The 24,035-nt window shown below is 36.7% G+C and overlaps 2 protein-coding genes across 9 annotated transcripts in view; both read right to left on the bottom strand.

Moving 5' to 3' along the window:
- The window catches only part of ntng1a (netrin g1a), a 118,396-nt gene extending 111,820 nt beyond the window's left edge, over positions 1 to 6,576 (bottom strand). For 2 of the 8 annotated variants that reach the window (XM_059524948.1, XM_059524949.1), the window contains exon 1: positions 3,977 to 4,714. The gene's annotated coding sequence lies outside the window, so the exon portion shown is untranslated. Of the gene's footprint in view, positions 1 to 3,972; positions 4,718 to 6,266 lie in introns of those variants that run through there. The other 6 variants (XM_059524951.1, XM_059524952.1, XM_059524947.1 and 3 more) reach the window with 5 other exon arrangements.
- Positions 6,577 to 10,065: 3,489 nt separating this feature from the next.
- On the bottom strand, positions 10,066 to 11,205 carry LOC132115757 (protein arginine N-methyltransferase 6-like). The gene has a single exon (XM_059524166.1). The coding sequence runs from the start codon at positions 11,173 to 11,175 to the stop codon at positions 10,108 to 10,110; it is 1,068 nt and encodes a 355-aa protein (XP_059380149.1). The 5' UTR covers positions 11,176 to 11,205; the 3' UTR covers positions 10,066 to 10,107.
- Between the last annotated feature and the right edge of the window lie 12,830 nt (positions 11,206 to 24,035).

The following is a 24,035-nucleotide window of genomic DNA, read 5'->3' as shown; positions in this document are numbered from 1 at the left end:
AGCATGCAGGGAAAAGAACAAGCATAGTTATATGGTAATTTTTATGAGTACTGTGGAAATCAATCAGTCTGTCTGTCTGTCTGTCTATCTATCTACAGTATAATAGCAGTGAAAACAAGCAAATCAGCAACAATATAGGTGCTATTTGGGAATTTGAAATGAATTGTTTTATTAATCATTAACGATGATTTTAGCTTTTCCAACAGATATGATAATCATGATTTTTAAAATATATAACATATAAAAATGTTAGGTAACACTTTCTATGGAGCCTGTATTTATAATACATTATAAGGGTATTCTTAAGGCATTATAATGAATGCATGATGCATTATAAAAAAAAAAAAAAAACTTAATATATGTTAGGCTATATCAACTCATGAATAAACATAACAACAATTATAATACATCATAATACTTACGTATTTGTGGTTATAAGTTTAAGAGCATGATTATTTAAAACACACAATGAACCATATTAAATAGTTAAATAATTTACAGCATAATGGACTGTATCATATCTTGACATTATTTAAGATCTGCTGCACAGTATCTTACTACAGCTTGAGAGTGGTTAGATGTTGAGTGTTATTTGAATGTTTCCTGTGGTGCTAATGTTAATTCATTGAGCTTAATACTCCAACTGAAAAAATGCAATGTTTTATATGGTTATATTTTATTTTGATGGTCCCCTTAATCAATCGACTTTAAGAAACTTTGCAACTGCATGCCAACTAACTCTCATTAGAGTATTAGTTATTAGTAAGGTCAAGAATGGTAGAATCTAGTATGGTAGAATAAGCTGATGTACTTGCAAAGACTCTCATTTCAGTTTATCTGTTGGTGGACCATTAAAATAAAGTGTTAGCATATATTTACAGTAGCAGGCATACTAATACTCTAATGACTAGTGGCTAGTTGATATGTAGTTGCAGAGTTACTTATCAACAGCTGTCTAAAGGGTACCATCAAAATAATCAAACTGATATTACAACAAAAACAGTTCAAAGCAAATGTGTCATATTACACATATCTGTGTAATATGATATCTGATCTTATGGCTGTTTGGGAGAAAAAAACAAACAAATGTTATTATTATTATTATTATTATTACTACTTACAAGTGGTCCTTGACTGGATAGCATAAGAAAAACGGCAAGATTCTTATAACACATTATAACTATGAGGAATACAATCAATTTTAAAAGTGGATGCAATGTTCATTGTGTTATAAATCATCATACTCTTAAAAGCTATAACCAGAAATAAGTAATTATTATAATATATTAAAACTGTTCTTTTGACTATTCATGAGATGTTACAACATATTATACGTTTTTTAATATGCATTATGCATTCATTATAATTACTTAAGAATATCCTTTTAGTGTATTATAAATAATGGGCTTCATAGAAGATACCAATTATTAATTTGCAAACCTAGAAATAGTCTAAGTGTGTGTAGCATTCCACTGCCATTTTCAGACATTTTTTTTTACACTTTACTTATTCCAAATTGTCTCTTATCATCTTGTTACTGAAATGCTTACATTCATTTTCTATTCTGTAATATATACACACATGCAATATATATATTATAGAATATAAATATGCATTTAAGAACGAGAGATTTACCAGTAAGCCACATGCTAATATTTTATTTAAACCAATAAATAGTTTACAGATTTCACATGACCTTTACAGGTCTAGGGCTAGCGGATCAGATTTCCTCATCCACTTTATGCTGTGAAGCACATCCTTCCCTTTCTTGGTGTCCACTTCGATCTTGTCCCCTGGGCTGCTGAAGCAAAACTTCATGTCTAAACCTCATAGGTGCTTCAGCCCCACCATCTTCTATCCCAAAATCCTTTTTCCTGTCGCCACATTTCTCTCTTTGTCATTCACGTCTCAGGCTGTGATAGAGAGGGAGGTGCATTGCTCGATGAGATCTGCGCTCTCGGGATTTCAGCGCCCGCCTGCACAGGATCAGTGATTCTACCATAAACAGCCTGCCAATATGACAGGTCTCATAAATAAACATTGAGTGCAGCAGGGAGTGAGTATGTTTTCCCTAAACATGACAGCCCAACACATACACCCACAGAGTCTGATGATCTCTGCTCTAATCCAGACTTATCCACAGCACTACCATCCACTCCTCCATGTCACCTCTTCTAATATTCAGGTGCGAAAACTTTCTTTTATCATAATGTGTGGCAATTGCAAGCAGAAGATGGCTGCTTGTGACTCAGCCTGTCAGTAGAAGGCAAAATCAAAGCACAGGTTTGTCTACACTTCATGAGTGCTACTGAACCTGGCAGACCTCCTATCCCATAATGCAATCTGATTGTCTGCAGTAGACAGGTCCCTGGCCTCGGAAGAAAGGGATCTCCCTAAGCGCAGCTGCTAAGCCGAGCTTGACTTCTCCCTCGCTTGCTCTTCATTCTCTTTTTCTTTCTCTCCTCGGCATGTTCTGCCACTTTCTGTTCATGTGTGAAGGCACAGTCCACTTGACAGGGCGACTCTCAACTCTAGCAATGCCATTTGTGTCGTGCAGCTTAGCTTCAGGGGTTTGTTTCTCAATCTCCGCTCACAAAAGGCCCTATAAGGCTTGTGTTGTCACAGACCTTTCCCCTACAATCCCCACTCCGCTCAAGACATCACCCTCCACTGCCAAGCACACACTTTGCTGCGACATCGGAACATGTTATGCATTATTAAATATACTTTTCCTAAAAGGCTGCTGTGGCAATCAGTTTTCGTCGCGATATGTCAGACTGCTCAAAATATCCCACTGGAGAACGAAGCTTGAAATCATTATCTTGGGATGTTGAGAATAATTTTGCACTGAACAGAAAGCTCACAGCTCAAGTGCATGCTATTATTTTTTCTTTCCTGCTACTTTCATGATTGCTGCTAAATCTCAGATATAATGTCATAAACCTCTGATGATGATTGATACTTACAATTTCCAACTCACCATATGAATATTGTGTGAGAAACAAGACTCAAACAAAACCTCTACCCTATGGTAATGACAAATGGCACTGATTATTCTAAAAAGTTTCATGCAAGAATCTATTCTGGTATCTTTCTATCTACCCTTTGTAGATGTTTTTTTTTTGTTTGTTTTTTTATGAACAACAACATTTTAGATTATTAATGCATAATGGCTGTAAATGTATAAAAGCTGCATGCATATATAAAAATATAGAAATTAGACTAAACTTTACTCAAGTATTTATTGTCAACTTGTTGAGATCAAATCTGTTTAATATAATCTCAAACAAACAACCTGAGTTGCACACACACTCTGTCGAGAGAGAGAGAGAGAGAGAGAGAGAGAGAGAGAAAACCTTACGAGGAAACAAAGAAATACAAAAACCAACCAAAGTCTATAATTATTAATTCTGTTTGATGTTTGCAGTAAACTTGCATGCGAAATTGAAATTACACTAATAGTACTCCAGCAGCATTTGTTAAACACTATTCAAAGTAGCTACTGAGTAAATTAATTCTTAGAGAGTTTTTTTTTTTATTCTGTTCAACAAAATGGCCTACTTTGATGGATTTAAACAAATTAGAGCATATCAGGTAAGAGTTAATCGTGCGTGAAAGCAACCTGGACATAGAAAGACAATAAAACGCATTATTGCCGCAAGGGGGCGCTTCCATTCGCATTTTCTCATAGGAAAGTCCACTCTCCAAGGTGCTGAATTCATATTCGATTCGCATTAATTTTCTACTGGCATATCACAAATACGTTTTCCAGGTATTTTTCCAGGTGTCGGTATCTTATTAAAGAGGCTCAGCACTAGGCAATAAACCACACAGCATTCTGAATGAATTTGGCTAAGGAAAGTTAAAGCTGCAGCGAAATCATATAAGTAGATTCCATTAGTAAATTATTAAATAACGTATGACGCACACATTCACACAAACCAACCTAAACTTAAAAAGGAAACGGAATACTCACGTTAATGAGATTCACTCTCGATGTGAAGGGTCCCGCGGAGGGCTGGGTGTTCAACAAGTCATGAATGACCACAGAGGATCCTCTTAAAGACGGCTTGTTAATCTTAATGTGATGAGTTAGGGGAAAAAAACGGAATCCCCACCACCTCCACCCGAACTAGACGGGCTGACTAAACACAGCGATTAAAAGGTGTCTCGCGGCACGTCAATCTTTTCTTAAGTCGCGTGCCACATCTCTCTAGTGCAAGACGTTACCAAAGCGGAAATTTCTGAGGTAACGTTAAACTTCAAAGGAAATGTTTTCAGTTGAACCAAAATGAGCATAAATTCAGCCCCTGCGTGTGTCCCAAACAGTTTAAACTCATAAATCCCACAATTTCTCCTCCTTCATGGTATTTTCTTCTGTGAGTCTCATAACAATCGCCTCAGAGCCAGTAACCGTCCTCACTAAACTTTAAATAGCGAAGGGTCCGTTCTTCCTGATGTCTTTTTTTCAATAGCCCTATGTCCAAAAAAACAAGAGACTCCCTTCTTGTTTGCAGGGATAACGACCAACGTTTTTTTTTTTTTGCAATATTTTCACTATGTCCTCGACGTTTTAGACATGAGCGAGATACGAATCGCACCAATTACACTCGCGCGCGACGATATAATCCTCACGCGTATATACCGCGAGTGTTCGGCGGGAAATGATGGCTGGCGAAGATTACGCACTTGGACACCCCACACACACTCTTTGCTTTTACACATCCACTCAACCCTCACTGTTTTCTGCTCATCCTCTCCCCCCCCCCCCTCTCTCTCTCTTCCAGCAGTTTAAAACTCAGATGGGACTTTAGCAAAGACACAAACGGGACAGAAATCAGTCCTTTTTGTATTCTAACAAATGGTGAGGGAGATGGGTTACAAATAGTTGCATATTTCTCTCTGATGTAAGGATCTCTTCATTGTAAATACTAAGTAGGATATGCCATCCACAGGGTCCTAAAGGTAGCATTTACTTAATACATATATTGGAGCTTCTAGGGTGATTGTCAATATAATGCATCTAGATTCAACAAGAATATCATGCTGATACATAAATTATAGCTGCATTTTTTTCCTTTAAAAAAAAACAGCTGATGTATAATTTCACATAATATATTTCCTTAATACAATTAATTATATCAAGTAACTAAAATGATCAATATTAATATTAGTAATAATATTAAAAAATATATTTTATTTACTTAAATGACTATATTTACTAAGAAAAAAGTTTTTTATGTTTAAAATAAAAGCAAATCAAATCATTTAACACAAATCAAATCATCACACAGAAATAAAGGTAAACATACCTTTATAGTTATACTGAGAGGAGCATGGCTTGGAAATGTTGTGCATTTTAGCTATCAAAGTGACCGGGTAATGTCTACAAAACAGAATAAAGTCCAAAAATAAGTCACATCAATTAACTGTTAGAAACAATTAAGCAAAGCCATCACTGTTTGGAAAAGGTAACGTGACTTTGATGCATTGCAAAAACACAAATTCTTTTCAGGATAATGTTCCAGCCTATAAACGTGTACAAAGCCAAAGTGTGTGTTTTTTTTTTTTTTTTTGCAAGCAACAGCTTAATTTCCATCAGTAGCTAAGTTCATGTATCCTATCGGTATGCAATAAATTAATGACACTTAAAATATGCACTGCATAATATTTATGAAAATACCAATACCATAAATGTGTGAATACTTCATAAACTAGGGTTGCAACTCAACTGGTTCGTTATTGAGCAGTGAGGGCTAAATACATATAAAGAAAGAGCTAGTGATAATCATTCATCTCATAAAGAGGCAAGGAGTTCAAGCTCTGCTCATTTATGTAATTGCTGTCAAAAATCATTTTTATGGAGAACCAATAAACTAGAATAGTGCGTGACATCCTACAATCAAAGCATACTAGTGATTAAAGTAAAGAAACAGTAATTTTTGCATCTTACAAAAATAGTTTTACACCAGCAAGGTCCATTGCCAAAGCCATAAACAAAAAGAGACACAAGTGCGCAAAAGCGCATGGTAGATTTTACGCACTGCAGGCGAAAGATAATAAAACCACCCATTTAGAAAAATAAATAAATAAAAAATAGCAGTTTCGTAGATCATAACACTCGTATTAGATTAGCGTATCAGATAAACTATATTCAAACAATGCTTCAAGAAACCCGGCAAATACCTAACGCACATCAAAAGTTTGGGCGAGACGCACACATTAACCACGCATGCATTGAGATATAAAGTCCTCAATGATCTCACCTTCACTCGAAAGCTTCTCTCTAAAGCGTCAATCCGAACGGTGCGATGAGATCTCATGTTGCACACCGATATTTGACGGGTTTCAATCGGGACATCTTGGAGACGCGCAGGTGCGGAGCTGAACTCAGAGGCGACCACTCCTGTCCTCGGCTCCGGTAGAATGGTGGTCTAATCGAAGGCACAAATGGCACTTCAGCCAGTCAAACAACTCAGCAAACAAATGCGACGGCGGAGAAACAGTTTTCCGGCTTAGTGTTAGGTTTTGGTGAAACCTTATTTCTTCGGGGTGGATGTGACAGATGAGATGCCTTGGGAATTATATTCAACATGTGGTGGATAGTCGTGGGTGTAAAATAGTGATATATATATATATATATATATATATATATATATATATATATATTAAACGTAGTATCAAATATATCATAACTTCACGGGAAAAAAACATTAAGCACAAGTTGATATATATATATAAAAAATACTGTCAAAAGTTTTTTTTATTATAAAATACGCTTTTTTGTTTGTTTTTGCATTTAAAAACTGCACATTCAAAAATGGAAGAATGCTGTATGTTCTAAAAAAGTTGTCCTCAAGCTATTTAAAAAAATACAAATAAAACTTTCAGCCAAAAAACGACTTTCAAATGACTGGTGACTTCATAGCATGTGTGAAATGATCATGTGGACATTATTTATTTCTGTGACTTGTCTCTGATTCGCACCTGCACATCTAATTTAGTGATTGAAAAGGAAGATACATTTTCTGTCACGGACCATTTAACCAAAAGTGGCCAGTCATTAGTTCAGACAGGAAGGTCAAGGCGCTGATATGAAAGCCTAAATGCTGCTTGTCTGCATAAAAGAAAATTGAAGATGATTGCACAGACTACTGATTAATTCATGTGAACAAAATGAACTATAAACCACTTCCAGGGTGACCAAAAATCTGTTTAGCTTATCGTCATCATGTAACCCTAACCCTATAAAATAAGGCCATTATACACTTTCAAAATCCATAGATATCCTTCCTTCACAGAGGGGCCACATCCGTTGAATGCGTTTACCTTTTCATATTCCGCACAGCCATGCATCTTAAAATCTATCGTAAAGTTCAATAGCTTGCTGGCGCTCCAATTGACATGGACAGACAATCACATGACTGCAGCAGCCAGCAGGAGATGCAGCCTGTGTTTCCTTCAGTGCTGTCATACCTTTCAGTTATCTGAGAATTGATGACTGCCTATCATGTGGCTCATCACTGTCTCTCACATCTGAGAAGAGTATTGGGTTTCATCTGTTCTGTCCAGCGCATATCTTTCACATGGTAAGATATATGAAGAGAGATCACTATGAAGTGAGATGTTTCCACAGACGGTTTAACCCTTGTATAGAAAATAACATTTCAAAATCTAGTTTTTTCTTTCTTCTGATTTTCCAATATAATGCTAATACTTTGTTTTATTGTGATCTTTATGCCTGCTGGATAAAGATTTCAAAAGAAACATTTCTTTGAAAGATCTCTTATGACCATGTTTAAATCTTTATGTAGATCTTATTAGGCCAAATTAAGCTCAACCATGAAGTAATAGTTCACCCAAAAAAACGTTGCCTTTAATTTTTTTAAGACATTAATTGATGGATTGGAGTTGTGTGGATTCAGTTTTACAATGCTACACTTATCCAAATCTGTTCTGAAAAAGAAACAAAATCATCTACGTCTTGGATGGCCTGTCAATTCTCTTATTTGCCAGACTGAAAACAAATGGTGCACAAAAGAATTTTGAAGAAGAAAACTAAAATATAATTTCCTTGCAAAAAGATATAAATAAAACTACAACAAAAAATGACATTGGAATTGGTATTATATACTAAGAAATATATATAATAAATAATATATTATTTTTTCCCAAAAAGGAATGTGCCTTAAAACACAAAGCTTCCAAATCTACCGTAAACATAACCCAACAAAATTAACATTTGTTTTTAGCTGCCGTTCATTAAATCTAGTGCCTTTTAAGGACTGTACGAGGGTAGAGATCTCTCCATGAGAGACCTTCTGTCACTGTGGCTTATTTTAGTATGTTAATGAAAGCAAACCGGCCTGCTAATGATAATGATGACAAATTGTCACTTGGCCATGAAGATCCGCCCAGTGCCGTGGGATCTGGTCTTCTAAATTAGGATTTGTCAATAACATGCTGCCTATTTGTCTTCTCACAAATCAAAAATATTGGTTACTGTAACTGGCAGGCGGCAAATGATTTCTCCTGGTTTATTTACAGTATCATCATTAACATACCAGGGGGATGTATTGGATAAAACGATATGCCTTTGTGGATAAAACTCATTGAGGCTGTCCAGGAGACAGAGACACAGCTCTGATTTAATTTGCTCCTTACTGACTACACAGCTATTAATAGCAAGATTCAATTAGATGGAAATGCATTTAATTTTTAAATATGGGAAGATTTTTTTTTGATCTACGGGTATTAAATGGAATACATAAAATCAAGTGTGGCTCTGAAAGCGTGTTAATGACACAGTGCTCCAATTAATCATGACATAACAACATGAGCTTGCATAAATACAAAGAAAATGAGTGTACTTATCACTCCTGGGGATTCTGAGGATTGGTAACTGCCAGCATCTGAACTGCATTCAATGATAATCCAAATCACAGTTAATAACATGATTAATGATGATTGAGTCAATAGTTAATTGAGCTTAAGCTTATACATACAACAACTAATAAATTAGCTTTGAATGGACTCTGAGGCCACAAATGTCCACCTGATCAGGCCGTATTCAATTCCAATCAGTCAAGACTTTGCATGGTGTCTAAACACCTTGTTTCTATGTTAAGATTGAGGAAAAAGTTATGCACCATTTAGGACCTAGCCTTCATGAAATGTGTTTAGGCAACTTTAATGTAAATTGCATATTGGTAAAAGCAGTGTTTATCACTATAAATAAATGAGCGTGGACAGAATACACCTTAGGCTTTATCCTCTCTGTTGCCTCTCAACCTGCAAATGGACTTCCAACAACGTCCTTATACAGACTCTCCATACGGGACTCCACACTCTCTCCATTCCTCTCACTACAACACAAAACAGTGCTTTAATGCATTAGAGGGTTGCAATCCAAAGAAATGTTAAATGCAAGCAATAAATGCAAGTAAACATATGTATTGTTAAGGATGCAAAATACGGTCCATGAGCTTCTCAGCTTTAAAATAGATAAAATAAAATGCCTCCCATATAAATGGTTGTTTATGTCAAATGATGTACAACCAATTAAAAATGAGTTTTGAAACCTGATAATATATAGCTAAAACTAATATCTGGCTGAAAAGTTTATAAATCACTGATGTTTATATATTTACAAGAGTGTAAATTATCTGATTTGTCTACATTGGGGGGGAAAATGGTGAGGAAACAATTTTCACTTAGAAATTTCTTGTGAACATCACAAAGTAGTACAGCAAAAGTACAGTAATTAGCATTGGAATAAATGTAAACTTTTTTCTTTTTTGTATTGCAACAAATTGTAATACTAATACTGTATGTCTGACTTCAGAAACACTTTTGCAAGTGTTTGCATTTGCATTTCGCAAATTAGATTACAGCCAGTTGTTCCTGATGTCCCATGCTACTCTTGCCAACCAAAAGTGGACTGATTTCCTCTTCAGTCCCTGATAAACACTTAATTTATATCCAGTTACTTGTTTTTATTACTATTATTTCATCACAATGAGATTGGCTCCAAATGAAGATAACATTTCATGAGCATTGCTTTTATCGGACTAGGGAAATAACTAAAAATAAATAACGTCCACATCTCTATTTAACTTCTAAATACTGATCAGGAATAGAAAAGGTTTTGGAGTGCTTTTTCTGTTCATCTATCACATAGTCCACACGGATGCATATATGTCTAGAATTCTCCTCGGAGGGATACAAACTGATCTCCCCCTCAACTTTAGTGTCCTGCATCACATCCACAGCATCATTCAGATACAGCACAGCCTGTTTCCAGTGAGTCTCTGGCTTGAACGGAGACGTGGAGAGCACCAGGGCCTTCTCGTCAGCGGGGAAAGTCACCGTGAACCACACGCAAAAGGCGTGGATGGAGGACGAGCCGAAGCACCGGCAGCTGAACACGCCCCTCACATCTCTGAGCTGCTCCAGCGTTACCGTGTTCAAATCCAGCTCGGCAAACTTGCACGGGTGGGAGAGCACATCCTCCACCGTCACCGGATTCACAGTGATGTCTTTGTTCATGATGCACTTCCTGGCAAAGTCGGTCATGCAGGACATGTCCACGCCGTACTGTGCTTTGACGGTGCTCCAGAAATTCAATCTGCCCTCCAACACCAGATCGTTTATGGGAGCGATGTAAAGATCCGCCCGGGACGGTAATATAAGGCCGCCGGGTTTGAGCCACTTATCCCTGGCGAAGATCACGGAGTTCAGCATGGATTCGTGGAGGAGCGCGTAGCCCATCCATTCGCTGACAATCACATCCACCTTTTCGTCCAGTTCGATCGTTTCCAGTGCGGCTTTAATGACTTCGATTGTGTCCTCCATCTGATTCAGTTTTACGATCCTCACAGCCTGATCGGCGATCGAGCTCGCCTCGACTGCATAAACCTTCCTGGCACCCGCTTGCGCACAGAATAAGCTCAGGACGCCGGTACCGGCTCCCACATCAAGCACCACTTTCCCTTCTATTGACTTACTGTTTTTTAAAATGCCCATTCTGTAGGTGTTAGTGCGCACTGTGTCTGCAATCATCTCTTCGTGAATGGTGACATCGGAGTAGCTGTCAAAGTACACGTAATCCTCTGTACTCCTGTCTAATTTTCTTTTCTTGGTACCGTGCTGGGACATTTTCCACAAGTTGGCCATGCGTCTTTAATATTCCCAAAGTAACTTCCGTATCCGAGACGCAATTTGAAAGGCATCATGGGAGATGTAGTTTTTAAAGATCGATAGTCAGTTCTGAAATGAACTCCACTTCCCATGAGCGTCAAGAAATTCTTACTATAACTAGAACGTATCTTTTTTTTTTTTTTTTTTTTTGTTAAAAACAAACAAACACTTATAATTGTTTTTCGCTTTGAAGAATTTAGTTAAATGTGATAACCTTCCCAAAAGAACATGTGGAGACAACTCTCATGTCACAATGCTTTATAGTTATTCTGAAAAAGCAAGGTGTTGGGTTAATCTGAATTAAATAGGCTATAATTATTGTTGTCTATTAACAATATTTAATAAGAGGTGGGGGAGGCAGATATCTGATAATTATTTAAGGTGACGAAGAACATACAATTCGATAGCTACTGTTCCAGGCTTATGCAAAGTATGTTTGTCACAATATATCCATGTGGTTATTTAAGTTAATGCTGCATGCTGGCCCACACAAATAAGTGGATTAAGCCTGATAAATAAAAAAAATAAAAAATAAAAATATTTTTTTTACAGTGAGTGTTTATGCTGTCTGCAAGTTTGGCAGTAGTTCCAGGGCAGCTGTTTAAACTGACTGTGTCCAGCTGTAGCTGTACTAACATAACACCATGGCTCCGTCTGAGCCGAACCACATTTTCAACCATGACGGATAGCATGATCTGCTTTTAACCTTAATAAAATAGCACTGCCTCTCCCTCGGCCGTCGCTCTCTCCACACACGCTAAAGGCTACACACTGACAGCAGGCTATTCCTCTTGAATACATTGTGTTTTATGATTTTTTCTTCTTCTTCTTTATCTATGATGATAAATGTTCACGGTTGGATTATGAGATCTGGCCTTTTTGAGTATTGTCCTCAAGTTGAACTCACAGAGTAAGGAGAAGTCAAAGGAAAAGGATGCACATTGGTTATCTTCATATGATACATATACACATTTCTATTAAAGGAAAAATAAAAGATCATATTAAGTAGTAATTAAGTACACATGTGAATGCATTTACAGCACAGAAAATAATGCTTGTAGTGAATTGCACGAAACAGTTGGCATGAAAGAATGGATGTTATAGATCTTATTGTGAACATTTTAACCATGTATGTGTATGTTATTTTCAAAAAATAAAAAAATATTTGGATGCCCCAATAGAAGAAAAACCTGTCACTACTTCCATTTAATCATGATTCTGCAGTCAACATGAAATCAGAATGCAACCTTTACTTTCCAATAGCACAATACAGACTTATCTGTTCATTAGGTCACACAGACTATTTGACAGTCTTAACTGTTAGTCAAATAGCTATTTAGATATTGTTTTAGCACACTAGCATTTAGTCTGGCTCCATTCTGGTACTTAAAGCTCAATTTCACCATCAAATCAATTCCTGCCCTCATTGAATATCTGTTTCACTTGGAAATAAGGACGTCAACGAAACAGCCTCCTTTTTAAAAGCTGGCAATGGTATTTATTTTGATAATTTGCATTTGCATAGTCCCCCCCCCCCCCCCCCCCCCGACTGCAACCAACTTTTGGGTGGCGATCCACCAGCTGTAGACAAATGTATTAAAATGTGTTTTGCAAAATTCCTTTGCACTGTTAGTCTCTTTTTCCATATCCTTGATTCGATAACACACAATTTAAACAAAATCAACATCCTCTGAATGTTTTTACACACTCGGAAATGATTGGAAAATAAAAAAGAAAACCTGTATGTTTGCACAGACATCGGCACCTGATCTCGCTTTAATTAAAATTGCACATCACTGTTTGCCCATCTAAAGCACAGACTCTGAGCTGATTGGAAGGGGATGGACTGGCAACGAAGGAAGAGACTTTGCTCAGTGGTCCTGAAACATGTCTGGAAAACCTGAGATAATTTCAGAGCCGAGAGATGGTGGCTTCTGCAAAGGGAAGAAACTGGTTGTTCAAGCATGAGTGTAACAGCGGGAAAGCAAATCACTTTGGACAATGAAGGATGTCCTGAAAACATTTGATAACACAGCTCAAGCTGATTTTTCCTGGGTGGCTCATGTTGTTTCCAATCCGCCTGCTGAATCTTGTTTGGTTGGATCAGTTAAGGATGAGGACATGTGATAAGTCTGCTGAAAGGATGAAACTAGAAGGGGAAGTCACAATCACTGTGCCCTATTGGTGGTTTGATTCAGTTATAGCAGTGAAGCAGCAAGCACATTATCATTTGAGGAAACAACCTGTCCAGTAGTCAGTCAAAATTTCTCTTTCAGTTGAATAAAAAAAATTATGTTACTCTCAGTTTGCTTTTTTTGGCCTCTTTTAAAGAGAATGATTTGTTACTGTAGACATTGTTCAAATGCAGTGTTTTTAACAACAGAGTTCATTGAAAGAACATGTCTCTACCTACAGTACATAATTATTAAACTCCCAATATACACTGTACATTTAATAACTGCAGTTTACAGCTGTAATGAACACTGGTGCTAAAACAATAACAACGTTTAGTCCTTTTCACACAAACTGTGATTACGGGGCAGATTTTCAATGGGTCCTAAGACACTTTCACCATATTTCCTGATTTGTAAACTATATATATACCTTACCTTTTAGGTAACCTTTTAGCACCCTTTTACTGGACATTTAATCTCTGAAAAACCATTATAATACAACAACCAACATACATAAAACATTGCCAGATTGATTTAATATGTTTGGGATAAAACTGAACACGATTTAGCATCACTTACTGGACATTTCCCCTTTTGAAAATTTGGTGAAAAGTCCAAAAAAACATTTTTTTTTTATCGTAGTTTTAAATTCCTAAATTAATATATTATTATTGTTATTATTATTACACTGAAGATAAGAGGAATAGAATCAGAACAGAAGCCCGGTGATGTGCTAACCGCTTGCCTCAAATATAAAATGCAGCATTACTGCAAAATTACTAAGACTTGCGAAACAATATTAAATTGCATGAAGTAACACCTCAATAAATGGATGAAACTGATGAGCAATGCAACAGACGTGCGTAAACACACTAAGTCGCCTCCAGAGGTGAACCTAGAAATCAGTTAAACAAAAGAAGACTGTTAAAGTTTTAGGAAATCAGACTCCCATATACAAACATATTTTAAAATGTGTGTGCGTCTCACTTCTCTCCTCAGCTTCTGTTGGAATTCGTGTGTGCCTATGGGGAAATCCTAAGTGCTGACAGCAGGACTGAACCTGTCACCTGCCTGACCATCGTCTGTGGCTCTCCATCAGCGCCAGGCCTGCGGGCAGCACCGCCTGCCAATCTGCCCACTGTCACGCTGGCCTATTCAAAAATAAAACCCTTCTGAGAAATTAATGTGATGCTCTGGCTGAGGATCGATTCCAGCAGGATCAATGTGGAAGTGCCTTGATATTTTACTCTTGTAGTGAGGCGCACATTAGACAACAGCAGCTTGTTGAAATCTGCATTTTACTGAACATTGATTATGGCTGCAATCTGTTTAAAACGGACAGATGAGTTGATAAATAAGGCAGAGAAAAGACATTATTTAGCTTTGTAAGCTAAATGACAATCAAAATATTAGGCCTTTTAGCAGTAAACAGGGCCATTCTTAGCTGACACTTGACACCCTTGGTCCGTTCACGTGGGGCCCGGTGCAACTGCACCAGTTGGCCTTGGCAGTAAATGTGTTGTGAAGTCACATTTTTGGTAGATACTTTTCAAGATGAACTATGAAGTAGAAAGTATATGTTTATTATATATATATATATATATATATATATATATATATATATTTTTTTTTTTTTTTTTTTCTGGAAAACAAAAATACTGATAAAGAAAACGGCTCACCCTTTCGTTCACACTTGAACCCATTAATCAGTTTTACCAAAGACCTGCAGGTACTCACTTGGCATCCAGTAATAAATTGCATTACATTGTTACTTGATTAAATGACACATTAAGTTCACATGTTAGACCCATGAGGAAAATACTGGCAACATCCTAACCCATCATGTTTCACATTGTGAAATTTTTTAGAATGGTTTTACTGTATAATTAACTTAAATATAGGGTTGTTGAATTATCAGGTTAATTTAGTACAATCAATACATGAATATAGGGCAAAATGGGGTAAGATGACTTCTTTTTTTTTTTTTATCTGTACCTCAGACCTCATTTCAACAATTTATTTAAATGGCTATGTTCTTTTTAATTCTGTTATTTAACCTGAATATTAATATTTCTGAGATTTGGTTATTTGAAAGAGTTAACTGATTTAGTTTTGTTTCTCTGAAAATAGTTGTTTTACACTATATTTTATTCGTTAATGAAGGATTTGTAGACACATTAATGTTTTTAGATTTGTGGTGTAAGATAAAATAATAATAAGTGTTTCATCTATATAAAATAAGTATTTTAGCTATATAAATGTTTCATTCACAGTAAATGCCTTTCATAAAGCTACTACTATCAAATTTCTTTAATACATTTGTCTATTATTTAATCTAACTGATCTTAATGGTTAATCATTTAATAATTTGGTGCATCTATAGATATGGATTATATATATATATATATATATATATATATATATATATATATATATATATATATATATATATATATATTGTATAGAATGTGATTGCAATTTATGGATAAACAAATGCACTTATTTTTACACTAAAAGTGATTTTAAGATGATAACCATTATTTTGTAAGTGTGTGTGATTCAGGTAAACCCTATTTTATGGGGATAAAATGCCCCCAAAAAGATTGCAATATTATCCTTTTTTGGGTCCAATGAGAAAAAAAAAATAGTTTCTGTCTTTTTAATCTTTTGTAATAAAAGAAAAAAAAATTGTAAGGGTATTTAGGAGTAAAACTGTATGTTTTGTTATTTGTGAGCAGGACAAGGGGAGAGGAAATGATCAGAGATGTATCAGAAGAAGGGAGACAGATGGCTTCAAATACAGCATTTTACATTATATTATGCCATGGGATACTGTACATTTAAGCATTACCTTATATTATATTAAAATTCAGCTAGAATATAAATTCAGTGATATGGCACAGTGACACCTTCATCACAACTTTCGATAAGACACTGGATAAATACTTTTACAAACATTATTGATTTTATGTGAGATATGGAAGTCAGATAATACAAGTGTATTTTCTAACATGACAAGATTCAGCAGGCGGATTATTGATTATTTCAGCAACAAAGGTGGCTTGAAACATGTATCTTGCATTGTTTGCTCTTGAATAAACTGATTGTTAAAAGTACTAAATTGAAAGAAGATCATACTGCTGTGTTCTGGTGATTAATTCAAATGTTATCAATACATATCACAATGATCTTGTGTTCTGAAACAATAATTATGTGGATTATAAATATACCCAACTACAATGAAATCATTTAAAGTTTTGTACTAAGAGTTTTGAAAATGTACACCTTACTTGTGAAATAGTAGCCTACCAAACCAATAAAATAAAAATAATAAAATAAAATAAAAAAACGATCTAATATGTGTTAGATGTTACTAAATTAGCGAACCTTAAAAGTTCAAAACCAAAATTAACACTGTTCATAAAGAGAGCACCTTCCTCCATTTAACCCTATACAACACAACACAGTCTTACTCCCAACTCGTCATATATTGACACTTGGTCAGGACACCTTTGCTTTGCTTTTTGATGTTCAAGGTACCCCTTTAACGTCATTTTTCAAAGCACAGGGTCCTCCATTGTTTTCGGTTGTTTGTCTTAATTTAATGGTTTTCATGCATTTGTATTAAATATAAATAATTTGATATGAATGTATACTTGGAGCACGTAACCCCACCCCTACCCTAAACCTACCCACTTCTAAACAATATAAAAAACAAAACAGGCAAATAAAAGTACAGTCACAGGTATTTATTGCAAAAACCAACCATAAACAAGCAGTATAAAAACATTGCATTCCAAGTCTTCTGAAGCCATACAATACATTTATGCGAAGAAGAGAGTAAAACATTAGGTTATAATCGCTTAAAATGATCCTGCTCCATTAACACGCTCACATCACCTCTCATTCAAAAAGATACTCTCGTAGCATGTTGCAATCGGTCACGAGACACACAAGAGCAAATGGCTGACGTAAGGCTTCTTCTGGCATTTTTTTGAATTTGCACACACAGCACACATGAAGAGCTTCATGGCGGACTGAGATGGCAATTGCATCTATTACTCCCACAAAGCAATTGTTTTCCCTCGAAACACTTGGAATATTAATATTTTATTGCATTAATTATGATGGTAGTTGTATCTGCCTGTTATAGGAAGTTGTGGCCTAGTGGTAAGAGAGTTTGACTTCTAACCCTAAGGTTGTGGGTTTGAATCTTGGGCCGGCAATACCATGACTTAGGTGCCCTTGAGCAAGGCATCGAAGTCGTGGCTTAATGGTTAGAGAGTCGGACTCCCAATCGAAAGGTTGTGAGTTCAAGTCCCGGGCCGGCAGGAATTGTGGGTGGGGGGAGTGCATGTACAGTTCTCTCTCCACCCTCAATACCACAACTTAGGTGCCCTTGAGCAAGGCATCGAACCCCCAACTGCTCCCCGGGCGCCGCAGCATAAATGGCTGCCCACTGCTCCGGGTGTGTGCTCACAGTGTGTGTGTGTGTTCACTGCTCTGTGTGTGTGCATTTCGGATGGGTTAAATGCAGAGCACAAATTCTGAGTATGGGTCACCATACTTGGCTGAATGTCACTTCACTCACACTTTATATAATTTAATCATGACGATAAGCCTTTTGCGTTATTAAAAGCAATGGAGGACCCTGCAAGTCGAAAAATTGTGCTAAAGGGGTACCCTGTGCATTAAAAAGCAACGCCAAAGTGTCCTGACCAAGCCTCAATATGTGACGAGTTGGGAATGAGGCTGTGTTGATACATGACATGTGATGACAGCTATCTTTGTTTTCATCATCACGTACTGAAGTTGTATCCAAATTCTTTCACTTGCTCAGTAAACAAGAATTCCACAGATTCATCTGAAAAGAGAATTGTAGCTGTCCTGTAGCATGTATGCCAACACATACACCCTGAGACGTGAAAAAAACAATCAACACACAGACAAAAGAAAGATCATTAGCTGTGAGACCAATTCAAGAAACCACTTTCCTTTGTTTCGCTGTGGTGGTTCATGGTTAGAAGGTATTTACAGAATAGATATTCCCTACTGGGCTCTAATCAGCATGGAAGGAAAACACACTGACAGTCTTGAGCACAAAAAAAAAAAGAAAAAATCATCATATTTTCAGAACAATTGATTAGTATTGTATTGTATTCTATTGTATTATATTCTATTCTATTCAGTATGTTTTAAGTGTTCATATTTGGTCTAATGCTTAAACCAAAAAACTATTTGACAGTGGGGTAAAAATACTTAATTTAAGATATTCTCTAAAACCAAATCTTGTTGTTTTAGCCTCTTACGCTTCTCAAGTAAATGAATCTTGTTTTAAGGATGTTGCAGTGGAATACTGATTAAGATTTATTTTTATTTTTTTTCCAACATAAAAACCTGATTACCCAAATGGGAGAAAAAAAGCCCAGCAAGAGCAGCATTGTGGAGTGCCAATTAAGCATCAGAAAATTTTGTGGTGTTTGGTTTATGGTCTGCCAGCGTGAGGGGAAATCTGTGCATCTATTTTTACCTCCAAAGGCTCGTGTCCCACTGTGCTCGTATTGGACACTATCAGAACATCACCAATTAACAGGCAGGTGCTAATAAGGTAGACACAAGCCAGATGGAGCAGAAGATGAAAAAAACTGAATCTCTGAGACATCGCTTGTTCTTTTTGTGATCAGAAATCAAAATCTACTCCTACCTGCACGTCCAAGTTAAAGTATAAAAAAGAAAAATGGTTCTCAAAAGGAATCTCCTACCAAGGGGAACTTATTACTTAATTTTTTTCTACTTGTCTGGATGTGGTTTATTCAAATTCTACTCACATACACTGGACAAACTTCAAGGCATTTAACAGGAAACCTATTAATTTGGGATAGCTCTTATGAAGCATGATTAGGTCTACTTAAAGGGATAGTTCACCCAAAAATGAAAATTCTACCATCATTTACTCACTCTCATGTCCTACCAAACTCATAAGACTTTTATTAATCTTCGGAAAACAAATGAAGATATTTTAAAAGAAATTTGAGAGATTTCTGTCCTTTCATTGGCAGTCTATGCAATTACCACTTTGATGCTTCGAAATATTCATAGAGATAACTAATCCATGAACTGAGCGGTTTGAAGTTTTACATTTTCTGAAGAGACTTTTTTCTTGTTAATGTTTTAAAGGTTTCAATACTATATTCATTAACATTTGGGTAAGAAATCACAATACATTATTAAAAATAAAATAAAAATAATGGTGAATGAGTGGTTACATTTTACACAAGACGTTGGGGGAAAATAAAAAGTTATCCCAACTACTGAGGTCCATTGATAAAACTTATATGAATCTCTTGTTATGTCTGGCACCATACACTACTAATACATACCAGACAGTGAAAGACAAACCTCTCTCAAGGAAAGACTGAAATTAAACTCCTTGAAGCTGCTTTCCACAAACCTAACCATGAAGGTCTGATAAATAAAATCAGTGACCCTCAGATGTCTTTGCAAAGAACATGACTCTCTTGAGTGAACCAGAGCTGAGAGGGTTCTTACAAGACGGCTCCTTATAGCAGCCTGAATACACGACTGGGCCCACTCTACAAACAAAGCCCCATCTTTCATAAGCAACCAGATTGAGCCTGTGAAGAAAACAAGAAGAAATAAAAGGAATCCATTTAGTATGTTAGCAGGAGGTGTAATTGGTAAGATCTATTTATGTAATTGCACATATTGATTTTGGCTGTGATGATCAAAGTTAAAATTAAATTAAAGAATGGATAAACTGTTGGAAATTTATATTTCCAGGGCAGTGAGCAATTAAATGAATAGATGGATGGGTAGATAAATGCAAAAAACTTATTTTTTATCATTGTGTCTTATCTACAGGCTCTCTGAGTTGGCATCTTGCAGTTCGTACCTCTCAGAGCTTTGGTTTATTTACACACTCCCAATCATTGTTGCAGATCTGGACAAGAACACGTTTGCTTTCTTATTCTCTGCGGTCTGTGGACTTTTCCCACATGTGTTTCAGACTTAGAGATTCTGCTCCAGGTGTTGGGATATCAGCAAACACTCGTGGGTATCTCCGTTCTTGGCTGCAGAGTTGTTTGTGTAAGCTGTGTCTTTGTGAGGTGCTGTGGAGGACTCCCAAGGCGTTTAATCTCCCCAATACCACAGGCTCTTAAATAAATCACAAGGGTGAGTGATTGGGCGTTGGAAACAGTGGACATTCGACAGGACTGTTCCTGACAGAAATCACTATTTACCTCAGGTATGCAAGGCATGTTCAAGGTTCCTACAATCCACTGAAATATTAACAATGCCCACCTGCATTTTTTCTCCTCGCTGTGAATTATACAAGACGGTCGCAAAGTTCTAGCCATTTGCTATGCTAGCTAACTTAGAGTTGCCTGTCAGTACACCCCTCCCTTCATTCTCACTGGCTTCTGTTATCTATGTGTCTGTCTGTCTGTCTGTCTATTTATAGATAGATAGATAGATAGATAGATAGATAGATAGATAGATAGATAGATAGATAGATAGATAGATAGATAGATAGATAGATAGATAGATAGATAGATAGATAGATAGATAGATAGATGACTGAACAATAGCAAGCTGCTCATCTGGATTTCTAAATCCTAGAACATTCTATCGATAGGGAATCATATTAAACTTGGCAGCAAAGTTGCTGGTAATGTTTTTCTGTGTATGCCACTGCTGCTGAAATTTAGCCTGGGGGAGCGAGTTATGGCCCTACACAAAACTCAACTGATGGCTGTGGGCATCTGCCCGCAGGGCACCAGAGTGAGTGTCCACAGTGAGGACAAATAGACCGCTGGACCTACAGTAGCACACACTGCCCTTTAGAAAAGAACGTATCTCTATTTTAATCCAGATAGATCTAGCACAAACATCCCATGAATGTGCTTTAGCTTTAATCATATTAGCTTTGTTCTCTAAATGTGCCCTTTCATTTAGCATATTATTTCATTAAATCAAACAAGCACGCAATATTTTGAAAGTCACTGTTGAATAGCCTCGAGAAATCAGAAATAATTTCAGTCCTAATTGGTGTCTTGTGTTACCACCGAAATCTAAAAACAAGCCAGTGGCACCATCGCATTTTTTCTCCCCATATCTTTATAGCATGGGTAAAATCCAATCCTCGGTATTTGTTTTATTTTTCCTTAGGAGAAGTACAAACAGTGAGGGAAAGCATTTGTGATGATAGAATTATCCAGTGAAGTATAGGGACACGGGCAGGATGGTGGAGAGCACAGCTTGTCGTTCCCTAACACCCTGCTGCATTCAGCTAATAAGCCCTAAATAATATCCTGTGACCAGCTTGGCTCTTTATCACTGGGACTTGCCCTGTGTAATAAAGTCAAACCATTTTAAACTGCCTTCACAGTGTACACGCAATGAGTCTCTGGATACAATGGACTGTTGTTAGCTGCCTGTTCATAAACCATTGGGAATTATGCACACACAAGCATTTCCACTGACATCATACATCCGCTCTCAAATGAATGCAGATGGTTCCTATTTCAGAATTTGTTCACTCCCAATTAATATGTGACTTTGCTATGGATATTTGCAGTTGTAAGGGAATACACAATGCACAATTGAGCAGTATTGATAAAAAGTCTTGTTCTCTTGATGTTATGCTGTTATGCAGTCAAATTCCTTAAAGAGATAGTCACCCAAATTAAGAAATCTGACATAATTTATTTACCCACATTTTGTTCCACAGTTCTGTGAACACAAAAGAAAATATTTTGAAGAATGTTTCAATATAATCTAAGTGAATGAGGTTCAAAACAGCATTGGAACCCAATGACTTCCATTGTATGGCCAAAAAACGTACTGTACAGGTTTGGAACAACATGAGGGTGAGCAAACAATGACAGAACTTCCATTTTTGTGTAAACTATACCTGTACAGTATGAGTGTTAATCAGTGTTGTCAAGAGCCTGGTTTTCCCACGGAATTGGGCTACTTTAACACTCTTTCCGCTGGATGTTTTTCATGTCCACGACCCCAATAATGTGATATTTAGCCCCTGGAATGTGACTATTATCAGGAGAACCCCTCCGAAAAACATGTATTTTACCCCCCAAAATGTGTTATTTACTGGAAGATCTCCCCTGAAGAGCGATTGGTCTAGTTTTGAAAAGCAATTGGTCGGGTTTTGCTATGGAAACCTAGCAACTCTGGTTTAAATGTTTCTTTTTATTTTTTATGTAGCTACATTAACACAAGGATCATTCACTTTTCTTCAGTGTTCATTCACTTTTACTAAACATTCATTCATTGCGACTGGTAGGTTGAAAATCTCAAGTGAGCAGACTTTCTGAGAACGTAGATAAAATATGCTGACAAATATAAAAACTTAAATACATTCGGCGTAAAAAAGAAATGTCCTTGTTATATTTTAGATGACTGTGCACTTGTAGCTTAAGCATGCATGTTTTGAATCCGTAAAATGACATGAATTGATTAAAAAGAGGAAGATGGGAGGAAAAGGAGGAAACTTGCATAACTCTCCCCTCCAGATTTCATGCAAACCAAATGAGACATAATAATGTAACATGATAGATTAAGAACATCGGTCACCATTCTTTGCATAATTTAAATCACATAATGATCTATATATAACCATTCAGAATCTCCTCTTGGAGTCTATAAATACAGTGGGAAGCTACAGTGTCGCTGACATTTGTATGAGCACACTAATGACCAAATGAAAAAGAAAATTAATACTTTTGCTGAAAATGGCTGAACTAAAGTTTCCTATAATAGAAGCTTATTAGATGATGGATACCACTCCATTCTTTCTGATTACATAATAAGGTGACGAACCAAATTCTTTCAACGCATAATGCAAGTGTTTTACAAAGACACAATGTTTTCCAATGAAACAAAATAAAAGTTTACCCTTTTCACCTTAGACCCATTTAGTTGTTGTTGCAGATACTATCAATTAGAAGAGTGCCAGACTTTCAACTTCTAGGCTCTCTAAATCACTTTTGTTATATTTGCCATCAGAAACATGTTAAGATTATTGGATTGACTTGTTTAATACAGACTGAAGTATCAGATCTTGACCAGTCTGTCCATGCATTGTGCCAGGTTTCTTTATCTGTGGCATTACAACTGGCAGCAGTTACAACCACATCCAGCTCTGCCGTCAGTCACGAATGAGACATCACACTTCAGTTCCCATTAGAACTATCTATATAAAGGGTGCAGAATCCAGTTAGCAAAAAGGGTTTGTAAAAAAGGCTTTTCAGTGCATCTAAACCTTGCTTCCCATCGCCGCACAAGGTCCCACTGCTCTTCAAGGTGACTAACTTCATTTCCCTGATTTAAGTGACCTTTGGCAAATAAGTTTTGACTGTAATGATTTCCTGTCCCTTCTGCTCAGCCAGTAGAGCGTTCTGAGTGGACAGGGGTTCTGCTTTATGTCCCGGTGGCTCAGATAAAATGTGTAATGAGTTGAGAGAGATGTTCATGTGACCGGGGTAGTGACTGTAAGGTTTGACACTTCAACCTATAGTCTAACTACCACTCACCCCATCAATCTCAATTCACACTCTGATGCTGCAGCAAAGGGCCTGGCAAACGATTTTAAGGGTGTTTTTCTTTCATACTGGTGAGTTC

The sequence above is a fragment of the Carassius carassius genome, chromosome 35, assembly GCF_963082965.1.
Source record: "Carassius carassius chromosome 35, fCarCar2.1, whole genome shotgun sequence".
NCBI lineage: Eukaryota > Metazoa > Chordata > Actinopteri > Cypriniformes > Cyprinidae > Carassius > Carassius carassius.
The sequence above is the reverse complement of the archived record's forward strand: the minus strand, read 5'-3'. Positions and strand labels throughout refer to the sequence as shown.

What these genes read in the sequence shown, in the direction of transcription:
- LOC132115757 (XM_059524166.1), bottom strand. Translation starts at nt 11,175, where the DNA reads ATGGCCAACTTGTGGAAAATGTCCCAGCACGGTACCAAGAAAAGAAAA.